The sequence below is a fragment of the Vespula vulgaris genome, chromosome 12, assembly GCF_905475345.1.
Source record: "Vespula vulgaris chromosome 12, iyVesVulg1.1, whole genome shotgun sequence".
NCBI lineage: Eukaryota > Metazoa > Arthropoda > Insecta > Hymenoptera > Vespidae > Vespula > Vespula vulgaris.
The window spans coordinates 2880001-2899283 of NC_066597.1; the positions used below are offsets into that span (position 1 = coordinate 2880001).

General features: G+C 32.4%; 1 protein-coding gene across 4 annotated transcripts in view; it reads left to right on the top strand.

The window, feature by feature from the left end:
* The window catches only part of LOC127068236 (polypyrimidine tract-binding protein 1), a 390025-nt gene that overhangs the window by 3781 nt on the left and 366961 nt on the right, over nucleotides 1–19283 (top strand). For all 4 annotated transcript variants that reach the window (XM_051004116.1, XM_051004120.1, XM_051004128.1 and 1 more), the window contains exon 2: nucleotides 18214–18238. In XM_051004116.1, coding sequence (XP_050860073.1) covers nucleotides 18214–18238 — 25 coding nt within the window. The remainder of the gene's footprint in view (nucleotides 1–18213; nucleotides 18239–19283) is intronic.

Here is a 19283-nt window from a genome sequence, read left to right on the forward strand (position 1 = left end):
TGAAAATATTCAGTACAGAAATTATTACGACATTACGATGGGATGGTAAAAGAAAGAAATGAACGATATGAATTCGGAAAGTAAAATTAAAAAACGAAAAAAGGGAATGAATAAAAAGACGATGAGAGAAATAAAAAAGAAATTCCAAAATGGCTTACACTGTCACACTTTCAATTCGTCGAAACGATTTTCGAAATTGTCATGCAAAAAAAAAAAAAAAGAGAAAAAGAAAGAAAAGGGCCATGGTGTTGGCGGTGGTGATGAGAGGAGTAAAAGAGACAGATAGACAGACAGACAGACAGACAGGAAAAGAGAGAGAGAAAGGGAGAGAGAAAGAAAAAAAAATAGGCGAGTAGAATAAATAAACGAAATTGCTTTTATGGAGAAGTTCCTTAATGATCCATGATTGTTCTCGAAATGACGCCGTCAGAATGTGAGTTAGAGTGAGAGAGTATAGAGCGAGAGCGAGAACGAGAGAGAGAAAGAGAGAAAGAGAGAAAGAGGGAGAGAAATTGCATTGGAAAAAAATCACGGAGTATCGAAAAAGGGAGATCAATGCGACTCGATTGACGCGAGTCGGCGCGGCTTGACATACGTCGTTGCATTCACCGACGTAAATGCCGTTGCATGGGTGGTAGAAAGGGTTGGTTGGTAGGTAGCAAGGTAGGTAGGTAGGTAGGTAGGTAGGTAGGTAGGTTGGTTGGTTGGTTGGTTGGTTGGTTGGGTTGGTTGGTTGGTTGGTTGGGTTGGTTGGTTCGTTGGTTGGTTGGTTGGTTGGTTGGTTGGTTGGTTGGCTGGCTGGTTCGTTCGTTCGTTCGTTCGTTCGTTCGAGGGAGTTCGAAAGAGGGAGAAAGAAGAGATGGAGAAGACGAGGGGTGAGGTAGGAAGGGTGAGATGGCGGGTTCGTAGCTACCCGAAGCTGCATCAAAAAGTTCAATAGACGGATGTGCAGCAATGCATCGGTAATGCACCCTACTCGCGGGGCTTCGGGCCAATTTTGTCAGGGCTGGAAAATATAAGAGGGACAGAGGGAGAGGGAGAGAATGAGAGAGAGAGAGTGAGAGGGAGGATGGAAGAGAGATGTAGAACGTGTAGAAAAAGGGGAGGAAGCGTCGACAGCCTGAATTTCTACCCTTAATCACTCCTCGTCTCCTCTTTTTCTTCTTCTTCTTCTTCTACTTTTTTTTTCCTTTTTTTCTCTCTTCTTCTTTCTTCTTCCTCGTTCAATTCTAATGGAATAATCATTGAGCGGGAAAGGGGAGAAAAAATAATTATCCGACGAATTTTCACTTCTTTTTTCTTTTTCTTTTTCTTTTTTTGTTCCTTTTATTTTTTTTTTATCAATTTTATAAAAATAAAAATTGGGATATGATCGGGGTAAATTTATTCTATTTAATTATTGTCACTTCCTTTTTATGCGCGTCTATGCGTGGAGAATGATTTTTTCTTTATTTTATTAATTATAAAATTAATTAAATTATTGTAATTTAAATTAAGTGGATTAGCTTAATCATATTTATTTGTGATTTAAGTGGAGAGAAAGAGAATTAAATGGATTTTTTTTTCTTTTTTTTTTTCCGAATTACGATTCTCTCATTAGTTTAGATTATTTAAAAAATTATTGCGTTTAATTAAATATATTGTTATATAATGTCGAGATATCGAATAAATAATGTTAGAATTATATAATATGACAATTCGTCATATTTTATATCTAAATGAAAGAAAAATATAACAAGATATATATACATATCAATAAATAAATAACGATAGGGCAATAAAAATAAATAATACCACGATTGTCAAATACTAATATTATTTACACATAGTATACACAGTAAAAAGGTATAGGTACTAACATATTATTTATATATATATAAACAAATCTTTTATTAATATTTATTTTTTTAAATATTACGAAGAATTTACGATCCGAAAACGAAATACTGTTAGAAAATTTGCAACAAAAGAAGAAACAAATAAATGACAAATAAATGAATAAATTATTAATATTATTTGCGTGGATATAAAAATATAAGATAAACGATTTACGATTGATCCGATAAAAAAAAAAGAGGAAAAAGAGAAGAAGAAGACGAAGGTGAAGGAGAGAGAATGAAAGGAAAAAAGATAGAAAAAGAAGAGAGAGTAATAGTTCGAACTCTATTTAAAATGTCTCTTAACTATTCCGAGTTCTCGTCTTATTAACAATTCTTGAGTATAACGTCGAACATATCTCATCCCTCTTGACACCCTTAAATCTTACTTTCGGGATAGGTAGGTACTCGCGTTCTCAAAGTTTGGCCGCGATCTAACGATACTGTCTTGACGCTAATAGACCGTGGCATTATGCCAGACTGGCCTGGACCACAGCTACAACTACAAATGTTCGGACATTGATGTTTCTTATCTTTGTAGTTGTACCTCCATCGACACAGACACACATATACACTTAGACACATACTGACACGTATATAATACATGTATTGTCGTTCGTACGAACAGTAGCTTCTTAGTACAATGCCTTTAACAAGATCAAATTAATATTACATGCATCGATAGAATTAGAAGATTCTCAAGCGTGTATTCTTAAGATAAGTATCTGTTACAATATTAGATTTTCAAGTCGACGAATAGCTCTTCGTTTTCAAGTGAAATCAAATTAATTTAAATTTTCTCTCGTTCTTTTATTTCTTCGATTTTCTTACAAAGCAAACCAAAAATCACGCACATGGATAATTACGAAGCAAAATGAATAATTACGTCTCCCATATGTTTCCAGTTTGGTATTTAAATTAGAAGATATATAATGCAGAGATATGTTCTTAACGATATCTCGAACTAACGTTATGAATATCTCGATGTATATACGTCGAAAGATTTTCTAGTTAATTATTCAAATGAAAATTAGTTGGAATTTTCCGTCAATTTATTTTCACGTTCATTACCTTGTTTTAATTAATTAATTTATTTATTTTTATTTTATTTTATTTCATTTTATTTATTCATTTTTTTTTTTTATTGTAAATTGATCGATCAAAACGAATGATGTTCTTTCTCTATATATATTCAAAGTTTGGTGTATCGTAGGTACGTACATATGTACGTATTATACGCATCGGATCAATCGTTACGCATCGTTAGAAACGATTTCACAGAATTTCACGTATGTCCAACCCGCATAGAAAGAGAAAGAGAAAGAGAGAGAGAGAGAGAGAAAGAGAGAGAGAAAGAGAGAGAGAGAGAGAACATCACGACCTGGCCCGTATCTTCTTGTTATCGACGAATTCGTTCGTGTAGAATACACTAATTCTGTTAACTCTTTGTTGTAGGTTGTTATTACATAAACGCATGCATCTATACTTGCATATACACACATATACACACACACAGTTAAATCATTTCAAATTTATCTCTAACACTATATAATCTTGATAACAAATACTTATTAATTAATGATTTATTTTATTTATTTTAATACGATAAAAGAAAATTAATTCTTTAACAATAATTTACTTTAATGTGAATACTTATTTTAATAAATTGTTATATATTGTTTACATTTATACACACACAAATTATTATTACTCTACTATTATTATTTACTTATAATTAAAGTATAAATTGTACTATTAATATTAACAGTAATTAGTACGTAAAATTAATATTAATACCTATATTAATATCTCTTGTATTTAGAGCCAAAAAAGAAAAAAAAAAATTCGATATTAAACGATTACAATCGCAGAATGCTCCTTCCGATTGCAAATTGCTTGAAATTTCATAAATTAACGAAATAAGAGAGATACAGAGATAGGAGAGCGAAATGAGAGAGATGAGAGAGATGAGAGAGATGAGAGAGATGAGATTTAATGTTAGGAATCAAAAAGAGATGGCCGGATAATGGGAGATCACCAAAGTGTGTGTGAAAGACAGAGAGAGAGAGAGACAGAGACAGGATACACGGTACATCATGGTTGGAGCATGGATATGCGTCATGGGACACCATACGTCACTTTTAATTAGCACGTATCGCCATCGATGCTGATCCTACTGATACTAGTGGTGTATGTGTATCGGGGCTGTTGCTGGTGGGAAGCCATCAAACGCGTACCGTTACCACGCTCGTTAATAAAATTTCACAGCGGGCATCCAGCTTCGAGTACCTCGAGCCATTTCCCTTAGAGTCGTAAACCCGTGCATGGGATTATCAACGTGTTTAGTTGTACGTTATACGTAGAACGAAAATTTATTTCATCTAATTTCAAAACGATTAAAATGAATTATTGGAGTTTAAAAGTCAGATATAATTTATTTTATTATTGTATTTAGAAACGATTATAGAATGAAATGTTAAAGATTGAAGGCCATAGAAAATTATTTATGACCTTTTAAAATGATTACATATGACGTGTATGACGAATATGAACTAACTACCGAAGGAAAAAATTTATTTTCTGATTTTAAAACGATTTAAAAAATGAAGTATTAATATTTGAAAGACGGAGAAAATTTATCGCATAGTTCATTTATGATTCGAATGAAGGTGTCAAAATTGATATGTCTCTTAATGAAAATGTATTCACAAACATTTTTATAAATTTTTGCGAATTAAAATGCAATATTAGAGTAAGAAATTCGAAGAGAAAATCTTTTGGACTCGTAAAGTTTTTCGTCAATTTAAACAAATAAAAACAAATATCATTGTGTAAAAGAAAAGAAATTTTATCTGACTTTATTTTATTTAATTCTTTTTTTTTCCTTCTTTCTTTCTTTTTCCTCTCCAAGTTCTACAAGATCCGGAAGATTTGATTTTAGTTTCAACGAAACTCGACAAACTGATTTGTCTAATAAACAACGTGATTATAGGAAACGTCGAACGACAAAGTAAAGATGAAAGAAATAGATATGCAAAGGAGAGTAGCTTCGTTAGATAACGTCGCATTCGCTTACACGCTTTCTGCTTAGCATTCTTGAAAAAAAGCTTTAAGCGAACTAGCTCACGTGATATCGACTTTGTCACCGAGCTTCCAAGATATTCATTTTAACGTATGTGTGTGTGTGTGTGTGTGCGCGTGTAGAGAGAGAGAGAGAGAGAGAGAGAGAGAGAGAGAGAGAGAGAGAGAGAGAGAGAGAGAAATATATATATGTATGTATACATGTACGTATGTATGCATATATATATGTGTGTATGTATGTATGTATGTAAGTAAGTATATATAAAAGAAGTCCAACTAACGGAAGAGCTACTGGACCGAAAAGACTCTCTCGTTGTCTCCCTACCAGATAAACGATTAAAATGCTAATTTTTTCCTCGACACGTACGACCAAGCTCTCTAACCCATCACCAACACCATCATCATTACCAACACCATCGCCATCCTCGTTTCACGGATGTCTAGCATGCTTTTCTACCTCGTCCTTCGAAAAATAAGTCTTGAAAATTTCTTCTATCTTTTTACATTTTTTTTTCTTTCTCTAATCTTTTCTCGTTCGTGCGCTAATAAATTGGTATAGTTTGTAACATTGTATGTATTTTATTTCTCTTATTATTTTTGTCATTTCCAAGAAATTTATTCATACTCTTTCGGTATAAATTTTGTGTTATTTAAGTTTCTTTTTCTTTTTTTTTTCCTCTCTTGTAGACAGAAAAATATTGAATCATGAAGATATTAAATACGATAAGAATGTAGTACGTAATGTTTGACTTAATTAATTTCATATATTTTTGTTTTAATTCTTTATGTCGTACATTCAATCCTTCATTCTTTAGGCACTTGAATGATTAAAATTATAAAGTGCAAGATTTAACCGAACTTGCGACTTTCGGTTACAATTTTAAGACAGACGTTATCAATCATACGATTCCTTCAATAAATAATTACATTCATCTAAAAATTGTAAAAATTCGTAAAGACTTCTTTTAAAACTTCACACGTAAAAACAGATCTTTTAGATTCTTAAGCAATTAAATTACGAAGAATAAAAATGGATGGAATTAAAATATTGAGCCACGATTTTATTCCGACGTTAGAAATCATTATCATTAATTTGTTTTGCTCTCTCTCTTTCTCTCTCTTTTTTTCTTATTTCTCATCGTAGACATATAACTGATTAAATTATGAAGAACGAAAGATTAAATCTGACTGAATATATCTGTTCATGAAAGTTTTTCGATCGTACACGACTTTATAGACCGTCGTTTTCGTAACGACGAACATTTCTTCATTTTTTTTCGAAGTTTGTTGGTTTTAGGGAAGTATCAGAAAATCTACGAATGGCAAAGATGAGAATATAAGGGACGTATCATAGTAATAGTGGTAGTAGTAGTAACAGCAGTTGTTATTGTTCCGTTATATGTATAGGTACATTGGTATCTCTCTAGCTTTTATTTTGTTTGAGGCTGGCATGCAAGCGGGTAACGCTTGAAATCCACTTAATCTGCCCGTTTAACACGCTCTATCACAAATACTGGTTCTATCGAGGCACGCTGGATTTGACCGAAGCAAACTACAACCGATCGGATTAACTATGGTGGGAATAACGAATAATAATTGTCCTGGTGTACGAGATCCTACGAGAAAGGGTTAGGTTCCTCGTTCGTTTACAAGTGATCCGGGAGAAGGGAGAGAAAAAGAAAGAAAACAAAAAAAAAATCTTGCTTCTTTTTTCTCTATTTTCTTTTTCTTTTTTTTTTCAATGAAAAAATCGACTACTCGAAGTCGTTTGATTTTTCAAGGACGCGTTGTTACCTTATAAAAAGTATTATAGTTACATAAATATAAGTCTAACGACAATTAAGATCATTTTTTGTTATTATTTTTTTCTTCTTTTAAATATCTTTCGTATTTTTATATTTCACATTAACACGATATGTAAGGAGATACTTATGATATTTGATAGTTCAATTTTGATTAGACGAATGTTGGATCGAATAAAATAGCGCTCTTGTTAAAGAGGCTTAATACATGGTGGGCCTGAAAAGTGAGAGTTTCGTTGGAAAAAGACCAATCGATTTTTAATATTACTTAGGAAACTTTTCGCTCACTTTGTATAATTAAAAAATAATATATATGTATGTAGATATTAATGCGCTTTTATATCGTATATTTTTATAGTGATTTCCGTTTATTGGCGTTTAACTGAACGATAAAAGTTCTGTCGTCGATATTTGTGATAAAAAAAAGAAAAAAAAAGAAATAACAGAAAGAGAAAAAAAAGGAAAAAACTCCAGTCGTTGTGGATATTAACGAGAAGATAAAGCGAGTCTCTCTTTCTCTCTCTTTTTTTTCTCTCCATACCGTGTAAATTCTTCCTACGTGGAAAATATATATGAGCTTTGGCTTTTATACGTTCCAAAATCAATTTTGGATTAAATCCGATGTTACGTAGTTACACATACGATATACGGCACTGTGCTTTATATTTCACGGAATGCACAATGGAATAATAAATAAAAATAAATCCCTTTTCTCTTAAACAAGGACGTTTCACCTGAGCTAATATTAAATTCGTATGAAACGCGAATCTTTATATTTCTCTCTCTCTCTCTCTCTCTCTCTCTCTCTCTCTCTCTCCCTCCCTTCCTCCCCCCCCCTCTCTCTTTCCAACACTGTTCATCTTTCTATTCCAAGCAAATTTCGTTTTTTAAAACGCTCGTGTACTTTTATATACACCGTACCTTTTTAACTCTTTCCAGTTTCACGTTTGTTTGTCCGGTTACGTTCTCCTTGGTCAAAGAAATCTGAAACGAGTTATTACAGAACATGTCGAGAGAGAGAGAGAGAGAGAGAGAAAGAGGGAGAGAGAGTAGAGAGAGAGAGAAAGAGAGAGAGAGAGAGAGAGAGAAGGAGAGCGACTCTTTCTATGCATCTCTCATTTCATCTATGTATTAAAAGAAAAGAAAAAGAAAAATACGTTTAAAAAACATAGTCAAAAAATATATTCTTAGTCGTATATTTCTTTTCGTTTTCTCTCTCCCTCCTTTTTTTTTTTTTTAAGTTATACGCAGAAAAGAGAAGGAGAGAGAGAGAGATTCTACTGATTTCTTATTTTATATATATACATAAAATAAAAACTAAAAATACATTACGTTTGTATACACATATATTAAACATCGTAGCAATCGTGAAGCTTCATGTTTCATGTTTCAATTTTTTACTATGTAAATAAAATTATTTACGATTGTTGATAAATAATACAATGAAGTCAAGGTGTATTAAATGCAAAACATAAATAGATAGATAAGGTAAAAGAGAGAGAGAGAGAGAGAGAGAGAGAGAGAGAGAGAGAGAGAGAGAGAGAGAGAGAGAGAGAAATAGGTAGATAGATAGATAGATAGAATCGATCGGTGTGTCTCGATAGAAACACTCGGCTTCAAAGTTCAATGTGCTTGTGCTAAACAATCCGAGTACTAATGGACTTGTAAACATTTGTGCGAGAAGAACAAACGGAATGCCGTACCGCTGTCAATATGGCCAGCCACAGTGTCATCTATCCGTATCGTTAATTACGTTTGCTAAACTCTGATTGGTGCTTTTCTTTAGATACTTTTTCGATAAGAGCTTTTCTATGACCTAATGTAGATATCTATATACTCACACACACACCTATACTATGTATGTATGTATGTATGTATGTGTGTAATAAAAAAAAATATGATATATATTTGTATAAGAAAAATTTCTAACACGCCATTTAAAAAAGTCAGGATAATCTTGTTCTTTCCTACTCTTTTCTTTTTTTTTTTTTTATCGAGAAAGAAGAGAAATCTTAACAATCATTATTATCATAATTTATTGCCGATTAAAAACTGTTTAAAATTCTCCTCCATGATTATATGTTTCTTTTCTTTTCGTCAGATTATCGCAACCACCTTAAAAAAAGATAGTTACGACGGTGTTACGATCTTTATGACACACACCTACACACACACACACACACATACATATACAACTACTTAGTGTCTGCTAAATCTGTTTATGAATGAAGTTAATAGAGAAGGATAGGAATAAGATAGGAAAAAGGAAGAATAAGAAAAAGTAGCTTCAACTTTGATATCGTTTTTTCGAGGTTGAGAAGGAAATGGGTGTCGGAGCGATAGGAGCCAACCTTGACTCTCGATGTCAAAGGAATTTATCGACCAATGTATTTACCGAACTCTTTACCCCTTGACGTCGAACGGATTTATCGGCTGAGATATTTACCAACCCCTCGAGAAACGGCGTGCGAACTCTGCATGCACGTGAACGTCTCTTCGACTCTTCTCTATATATCTATGTCTATCTCTATCTCTGTCTATCTTTGTTCCCCCTTCTCTTTCTCTCTCTCTGTCTCTCTCTTTCCTCACCTTTTCCATATCTCTAGTCTACACACATAGAAATAGGTCGACAGATCTCGTAGGAAAAGCTTCCGGCTTCGAATACGAATTTCGAATGGTGGTTGGCAACCGACAAAGAATCTAACTCTTTTCTTACCATTTTGTCGTTCTATTCTTTTCGAGAAAATAAAATACGACGGTACGATTTCTACAACTTTTTACATAGATTTACTATATTATTTTACATAGAGATTAATTTTTTTTCTATACGAATTTTATTGTATTTATAATCCTGACGATGTTTCGATCGTTTGTCTTTAATCTTGAGGTGAATCGACGTACGATCGCGATCGATTTTTATTATGGGGGGAAAAAAAAAAGATAGTCGTCTAATTTCTATAGTAAACTTATTGATACGTGCATATACGAAGTTTATTATTTTTTTTCTCTACAATGAAAATGTTATCGCATTTTGATCTAACGTTTCGTAAATTGACGTAACGTGTCATCAGTAAATTTTTCTCATTTTCTCCAATATTTTCTCTTCATTTTTTCTTCTTCTTTTTTTTTTTTTGAACAAATACAAATCGTCATATTAATCGTTCAGAAAAGAAAATATTAAAGCGTAATTCTTTTACGTTAAAATTTCGTCTATAAAACTAAAAAAGCTTGTGCATAATTAAGAAAGAATTTTCAGACCTTGACAACCCCTCCTCTTCATTCCCTCCCTTATTCTCCCTCCTTCTCTCTCTTTTTCTTTCCCTCTCTCTCTCTCTCTCTCTATCTCTTCCGCCCACACACTTTCTATTGTCGATATAATCCACAGACTTTGGCGATTTTATAAATTAATCCTAACAGAGTTTTGATATTAACTCTGGCATCTCTATTGGTTATGGTGATGGTAGTAGTAGAAAAGTAGGACGGTGTGATGAAGAGGATTGGGGGGAAGGGGATTGAGGAATTGATAAGCGCCCTCCTGATTATCCCCTCGTTTTGCTTCTTTCAACCTTAGACAGGCTGTAATAATTTTTAATAATGGAAATTTCCCGTTCGGGTTCGGACGTTCGTTCGTTCGTTCGTTCGTTCGTTCGTTCATTCGTTCGTTAGTTATTCGTGGAAAGAATAGATAGAAAAGCGACTTTATCTAATATATATTATATACATTTTTATATATTACATTGTGTATATGCATATATATATGTATGTATTTATATCAATGGAAGATCTTTTTAATGAACGCAAATATGACGGGAATAATTTAAAGAAAGAAAGAGAAAATATTAGTTAATGAGAATAGGAGATAGTTCTAAATTTTTTATCGACGTTAAACGTTTTACTCGTTTACTTTTTTTCCTTTTCTTTTTTTTTTTAAATTCGTTTTTACTGTTTGTATTTTTTTTTTTGTTTAAGTTTCCTTTCAAATTTTGTTTCTTTTGATTTTAAATATCAAATACTGCGTAATTGCGAAGTAATACATATATCCGAGAAATGTTAATCCTTAGAAAAATTTAATCGATAAAATTATCGAAATAGTTGGAATAATTTCTATCGAATTTCTATACTCGATTTTTCATTTATTTATCTCTTCTTTTTTTTTTTTCTCAACATTCAGAAGCATTCACAACATGATCGTTCCTCGATGTATTCCCATGGGAACCAATTTAAACAATTCAGAAAATTTCTTTCGGATTTTCGTATTTGTTAATTAAATTATTTATCATCGATTTTATTTAGAAAAAAATAAGAAAGTACAGGTACGCGTGTACGCATATTCATGTGCACGTACATACTCACATGCACATGTACATGCATGCTCACGCATACGAAATGTTTGTTAATTGTAAACTAAATATTCAAGATGTCCTATCTATCGTATCGTTTAATATATAAAAATTGTAATAACAACATAAAAACACATACAAATACACACTCAGAAGAGACTTCAGAGAGAGAGAGAGAGAGAGAGAGAGAGAGAGAGAGGGACAAAGAGCGAACGAGAGAAAAAGAGTTACGAATAACCAAAAGGAAAATGAAATTTTTACACCGCCCAACGTTTCCATAGCCTCGTTTTCAACTCTCTTTATTATTTTATACAATAATGGCTCGCGGTCATATCGTAGTCGACGGTATATAACGATCGTTTCATTCGTTACGTACAGTTTTTCGACGGATAACCAGAGAGCCAGCCAGAGCGACCTCTCCCTCTTTCGTTCTTCGAATTGAGAGGAGGGTGAGGGTGAGGGTGAGGGTGAGGGTGAGGGTGAGGAAGAGGTGGAGGAAGAGAAGAGTATGCTTCGTGAGGTTTCGTGAAACGTACGTTTTGCATACGTTAACCTGGTGAGGTTGGTAAAAGAGTGAGAGGGAGAGAGTGGTTGCTAGAGGGGTAGGGGGAGGAATTTGATATACAGAAACGAACAGAACAATGTTCTTTCTCTCTCTCTTTCTGTCTCTCTTTCTCTCTGTTTGATAATTACTTCACTAAAAATAAAAAATAATATATATATATATATATGTATGTATTTGGTATAACGAAAATTAACGAACGAAATAACGAGCTCCGTTCGAATGATTACCGGCATGAATTTCCGCTTGATCGTTGGAATAATTGTTTATTGTCTCTTCCTGGATGTGTAATTGGATATTTTGCGAATAATATGAATAAATAAATAAATAAATAAATAAAAAAAGAGATAAAAAGAGAGAGAATAATTTGTGCGCGTCGAAAATAAATCATCACATTTTCTGAGAAGTTTGCTAATTTCTTTTTTTTTGCGGTGGAGGGTTAGTTGGGTGATATGGGGTGATGGGTTATCAGGGGTGGAGTTGCTTTGATTTTTATTTTAATGGAAGGGACAGAGACGAATGACGGGCTCAATTGTTAACTATTTCATTTTCTGTCTAATATATCTTTTTCTGTTTCCTTTTTTTTTTAATTTCTATTTTTAACTTTTATTTATCTATTTATATCACTATTACTATTACTATTATTTTTTTTTATTCATTCTTTCTTCTTTGTTATTGTTTATTTTACGTTTTTAGCGTTTTATACAATTCATGTAGAACACAATATCGTGTCGACAAATACGTTTTTTGTCTTTCTCTCTTTTTCTTTCTCTCTTTTTCTCTTACGCATTGAAAAGGCGTGTAAATAACGTGCAAATAACGTGTGAATAACGTGCAATATTAAAAAGATAAATCAAAGGAATAAATCGGATAAAATTGTTAAAATTATAGAGAACGACTTTGAAAGTTCCTAAGATATATTTTTAAAGTCCAGTTATTTATTCTTTTTCAAGATTCTTTTTCTTTTTTTCTTTCTTTCTTATTTTTTTTTTTTGTTCGATTGTAAAACTAAAACCTACAAACTTTTGGTACACTCTGTACTTAATCCGTATAAAGTATGAAATTAAAAATTTTTCTTTCCTTTTCTTTTTTTTTTGTTTGTAAATTTTATGCTAATACGAATTTTTATTATATTATATAGTACATTGTAACGCGTCACGTTTGGATATATATATATATACATATATATAAGTAAAATATTTTTTTCTACAATCTTTTCGAAACAAAAGTTTCGTTCCGATCAAATTGTACGGTCAGTCAAAAACGACGATCTACCTGTTAAATGACGCTAGAAAAAAGGAAAAAAAAAGAAATCATTTCACGCGTTTCTTGTGTATTTATGATAAACCAATGTAATTATAGATGCAGTCTAATCAAAAAAAGATTTTGATTATCGTTATCACATCGTACGGCCAATATTATGATTATAATGGTGATGATGGTGGTGGTGATAATGACGATGATGATTATATTTATAACAATAATAATAATAATAATAATAATCTTTGATTATTGATAAGACCTTCCTAACTCCTTTGATCCAGATGGAATAAAACCCACCACCTTCACGTGGTTTCCATCGAGCAATGGTACTTCCATGTTCCAGCAGGTCTTTCGAAAATAACTTTCTTTTATAATCTTCTTCCATTATTTTGTCTTTCATCACCGTCTCTCTCTCTCTCTCTCTCTCTCTCTCTCTCTCTCACTCTCTCTCTCTCTCTCTCCCTCTCTCTCTTTTTGTCCATAGCTCTATCTATCTATCTATCTATCTATCTATCTATCTATCTATCTATCTATCTCTTTCTCTCTTTATCTCTTTGTACGTTCATTTTCTTCATTTTCTTATATTTCTTATACTTTCTTCCTTCCTTTCTTTCTTTGTTTCTTTGTTTGTTTCTTTCTTTCCCAAGAACTTAACTTGGCAAAATTCCATTACATTTTTATTACATGGGTGTATCATTGGCTAAGAGTGGGTTTTCGTTATCCGTAAATTGAAAACTACAATCAATTTCAACGTAGCCGACGGTTAATAATTAACAAATCGATCTCTATAACACAGCAGCCGTTCGACGAACGAATCCCTTTTGAAAATACACTTCCCTTTCCCACGCACATTTTCTCTCTCTCTCTCTCTCTCTCTCTCTCTCTCTTTCTCTTCTCTCTCTCTCTCTCTCTCTCTCTTTCTCTTTTTTTAAGCAAAAAATTCCGTGTCGGTTTTCCATTCGAGCGAGCTTTTCGATCTCGCTCGAAGCGTGGCTATGTTTATAACGTATTCCAGCCGGCAAACAAAGTCGATACTAATTACAGAAGGGCAGTTTCGAACGGAGCAACAGCAGCAACAGCAGCAACAGCAGCAACAGTAGCAGCAGCAGTAGCAGTAGCAGCAGCGTTCGGCTTCACGCTGATGCGTGTACGAATTAGCTGCTCGGGGAAGCGTGTAGGGAAGCTTGTCAGCCTGCAGGTGCTTAATAAACAACTGATTGAACTGTCCGAGATATTCGGAACGATGGATCTGGCCCATAGGATTCCTCCTACGTCTCTCTCTCTCTGTCTCTCTCTCTGTCTTTGTCTCTCTCTCTCTCTATCTCTCTCTTTCTGTCAGTCTATCTATCTATGTATCTATCTATCTATCTATCTCTTTCTACCCTTTCCAGTTTCCTATTTAGCTTGCCATTCCTGCCACTAAAATTCACTTGGAACGTGTTCATTCGTTGCACGACGATCGTATCTGTCAGTAAAATTTGTATTAATCCATCATAATGTAATATCTTACTAAAAAATTTTTAAAAACTAAGAAAATTATTCAAAAGGAATATCCATGTATTTTAATATCTAGAAAGAAAAAAAACAAAAGAAAAGAAATTAGACGAAGAAATCATCTTGAAATAATCGATGAACAATGGAAAGATAAGATGATTTATTTTCTTTTACTATAATTTGTTTTGTCGGATAGATTTGGTGATAATAGAGAAGATAAGAAATCTATTTTTTCTTTAAGGAGAATACTCGTATTAATATAATTAGAAAAATTAGATGTTAATTGAACGAGGAGAAAAATTAATTTTATTTCAAGGTATAATCTAATTCCTGTAATTTGAAAAATTATACGATCTCAACGTTATCCTGTCTTATGAAAGTGGGCTAATTCGATAATTATAATGACATAACTCATATAGAATGCAAAGTAATTAATAGTAAAATGTCAACTTTACGTTATATTCTAAACATAGCACGTTCTTGATTATTATTTTCCGTGTGAAAAAATTCGTTTAAGCCAAAGATATTCTCATCATGTAATAATTACGGGATAATTCTGAAAGATAAAAAAAAAGTTAAACGAAGTGATTCTTACCTTCTTCGAGAAAAGAAAAAGAGAAGAAACAAAGAAAACATACCAATTTTGTAAAAAACTATTGTATTCCATTCTACAGACCCGACAAAATTGGATGAAAAGTTTCTAGATGATTGATGATGATTTTTACTTGTAAAATTTACTCTCTTTCCCGAGAAATTTTCTAAATCCAATATATCGTTTATCATGTTTTAGACTTGCTAGTAGTTGAATCTGAAAAAAGAGATTGACCTCGACCGGAAGAATGCAATTGATTTTTGAGAAGATCTAGAAACTTTGCTCCCTCTTTTATAAATTAAAGTCCACTTGAAGTAAAAACAAAAATTATACAAACGATTATTCGAAATAAGAAAATAATCTTCGATGGTAAAGGTTGAATTTCGATTCGATAGAAGGAACGAAACAGGTTGTCTTTCGATCATCAGCCGAATCAGGAAGAGAGCTATCACCTCGGGCAATTAGATAGGCTCGTGCTTACTATTCGATTGAACCCTAATTACATTTACCTGTAGCGCTAGCTACCACGTTAGATATTCCTCTCTCTCTCTCTCTCTCTCTCTCTCTCTCTCTCTCTCTCTCTCTCTCTCTCTCTCTCTCTCTCTCTCTCTCCGTTGACACGTACGATACGCGAGCAAATATGTGTACGTACGTGCGTAAACGTCCTCGTTGCACACGGAATCGATTATACAGCATCTCTTCGAGCGTACTTCCGGTTCTACGTGGTCCGACGAGTCCGCCATGTTTATACACGTACACACGTAAAATGTGTCCACACACAAACTAAACGTTCTTCTAAAGCATCGTTTTTAATTACTACGTTTAATTACATCTCCATTTGATCATATTCGGTTGTACGTTAATTTATATGAATAGAAAAAATTAATAAAGAAAGAAAAGAGAAGAGATACGCGAAATTATTTTTTGTATTAAATACTGATTAGCTTATTAATTAACTTTAATTTGATTGACCGCATGTATGTACGTGCGTGCATGTACATAATATCTGGTTGACAGGCGTTAGAATGAATTATTAATATTTATTCGTGTCTTTTACGTTAGCTCCTCTATGAGAGAGAGAGAGAGGGAGAGGGAGAGAGAGAGAGAGAGAGAGAGAGAGAGAGAGAGAGAGAGAGAGAGAAATAGAAATAGAGAATGAGATCTGATAAATTGATTATGTCTATCCAAAAGGAAACGAGTCAACGATGATTTGAATAATTCATCAGGAATATAATTTGATACGTTATATCTGAACTGAGAGATAATTTCGTCTTCGAAATTTTTAATTTAATAAAATTGACATAATTAAAATATTAGATAGATGTTAAAACTCTTAACATCGGTATGTTTTATTATCAATAGATCTAAGTAATAATTTACGACATCTTATATGAAACTTTTAATTCGAAAATTAAAGAAAAAAAAGTCGACACTTTTCAATGTTACAAATTTAATCGAAGAAAAAAAAGGGATGTTGAATGCATACATGCATACATACATACATACATACATACATACATACATACATACATACATACATACATACATACATACATACATACATACATACATACATACATACATACATACATACATACATACATACATACATACATACATACATACATACATACATACATACATACATACATACATACATACATACATACATACATACATACATACATACATACATACATACATACATACATACATACATACATACATACATACATACATACATACATATAAATCTTGACGTACCACTTACACTCTCTTATATAAAACTTTTAATCTCAAAAGAAAAAGAAATTTCTAATGTTAAAATTTAATTGAAGAAAAGAGATATAAATATGGAAGGGGAATGTTTGAAGAAAAATTGTTAACATAATTTTATGAGAAAAGTTTGGTCCGATTTAAAGACGACGATGACGACGACGACGACGACGACGAAGAAAACGACGACGACGACGACGACGACGACGACGAGATTGTTAAGGAGCTCGGTTAGGGTGGGACTTAGACGTGATTCCTAAGCTCTTTGTGACTCTGCTCGGTTTGACGTCTAGAGGGGAGGAACGGTTAGTCTAGCGTTATCGTATAGCAACAGGCAGTCGCTCGCAAAGGGTTGATAATGCCTCGCCGGCTGTGCTGACTAATTAGAATTCGTTTCTCAGCGGTAAAGCGACGCGTCGTTGACGAAATTAAGCTCAGACTTTAGCCTTTTCTCTCTTTCTCTTTCCTTCTCGTTCCTCTCCCGCTCTTTTACCTTTTCTCTCTCTTTATTTCTCTCCTTTCTTCTCTGTCTCTATATTTCTAACAAATAATATCGATTTTACAGTCGTGAAATTCGAAACAACAAATTTTGTAATAAAGTTGAGAAACAGAAAGAGAAAGAGAGAGAGAGAGGGGGGAAAGAGACAGAGAGAGAAATAATAATAAATTATATATAGAGAGATCATAGTATATGATAATAATAATGTACTACTATATCTTTGATATTATCGTATTAATTAATATATACACCGCCTATACTCTTTTTATATAATATATTTGTATTATTAGTATTATTATAATAATATAGTATATTATAATATTAATACTGTAATATTATCCTACGTTATTCTAAGCTATAATATCATTAGATATATTAGACTGGTACATTATATTATAATATGTAACATATTATTTAGCAACAGTATAATTAAGAAATAACAATAATAATAATAATAATAATAATAATAATAATAATAATAATAATAATAATCGAATAATTGTAATAATTATCATATCGCAAATAAAAATGATCATATGTCGTCCATACTCGTTTCTATATTTTATCCTCTTATTCACTTTTTTGTGTTCTCTCTCTCTCTCTCTCTCTTTCTATTCTTCATACATACTTTCTATCTCTCTATCTCTATCTCTTTCTATATATCTATCTATCTATCTATCTATCTGTCTGTCTATTTTCTCTCTCTCTCTCTCTCTCTCTCTCTCTTTATCCTTACAATGCCAAAAATTAAGTTCGACGTAAATCGACGAGACGTCATTAGAAAAGAAAAAAAAGAAAGAAAGAAAACGATTTCGACTCGCTATCATTTTTGTTGACCTACTATACCTACTTTCTTACACATCTGTTCTCATATTTGTGTGTGTGCGTTTTTTTTCTAACTCTTCTTTTTTCTGTTTTACTTTACAGAGACACTCTGCACAGTGGGCAAAAGGTACGAGATTCCCGTACACGTTGTTTTAACCTCTCTCTTTTTCTCTCTTTTTTTCTCTCTTTCTTTCTTTTCCCTTTTCCCTTTTACCTTTTCCTTCACAATTTTTATAAACCTTTCTTCTTTTCTCTCTTTCTATCTATCTCTGATTTTTTTTTTAACTTATATCTTTTATCTATCTCTCTCTCTGTCTCTCTTTCTCTCTCTCTTTCTTCAATCTATCTTTATATCTATCTATCTATCTATCTATCTATCTGTCTGTCTATTTATCTATCTATCTATCTATCTATCTATCTATCTATTTATCTATTTTTTTCTTCGAATATCTCTTATATACCACGTCACTAAGTCGTTTCTATATCACTTTTTTGTCTCGCATCTCACATTTCCTTTTATTATCTTATTCATAATGTTATCTAACGTTTAGATATTATGAAATTTGCTTTTGATCATTAACATTCACTCTTATTTAATAAGATTGCGTCTCGTTGGACGTCAATTTCAAATGAGTATGATGGATTTTATTAAAAAAGAAATAATAATAATAAATAAATAATTTAAAAAGAAACAAAACAAAGTAAAAAAGAAGAAGAAGAAGATGAAGAAGAGAGAATGAATGAGGGCCGCGAAAATTATTCAATTATCGACGACAATCGATCGTTATCGATTGATTTCGAAATTCGAAATTCAATGGAAATATATATATATATATATATATATATATATATATATAATAAGAAAATAAATATATACATACGTACACATATATATGTATATATTTATTTATTTATTTATTTTTTTCTCTTTTTTTATTATCGATAAATGCCACTATCTCAAGAGAGAAAGGCGACGATAAAACGAATTCGTCGTTAATAAAATATCTTGTTGCTGTTTCCATTGAGAGAGTATTACGCGTTTGTGCCCACTTTCTTTTTAATTCTACGTCGATCCTGGCCTGGTCGAGAAACGTCATTGGACAGATCGATTTTTCTACTTCAACAACTTCCTCGGCATTCGACAAAATCGTGGAGATTAGAACGTAAGTAAA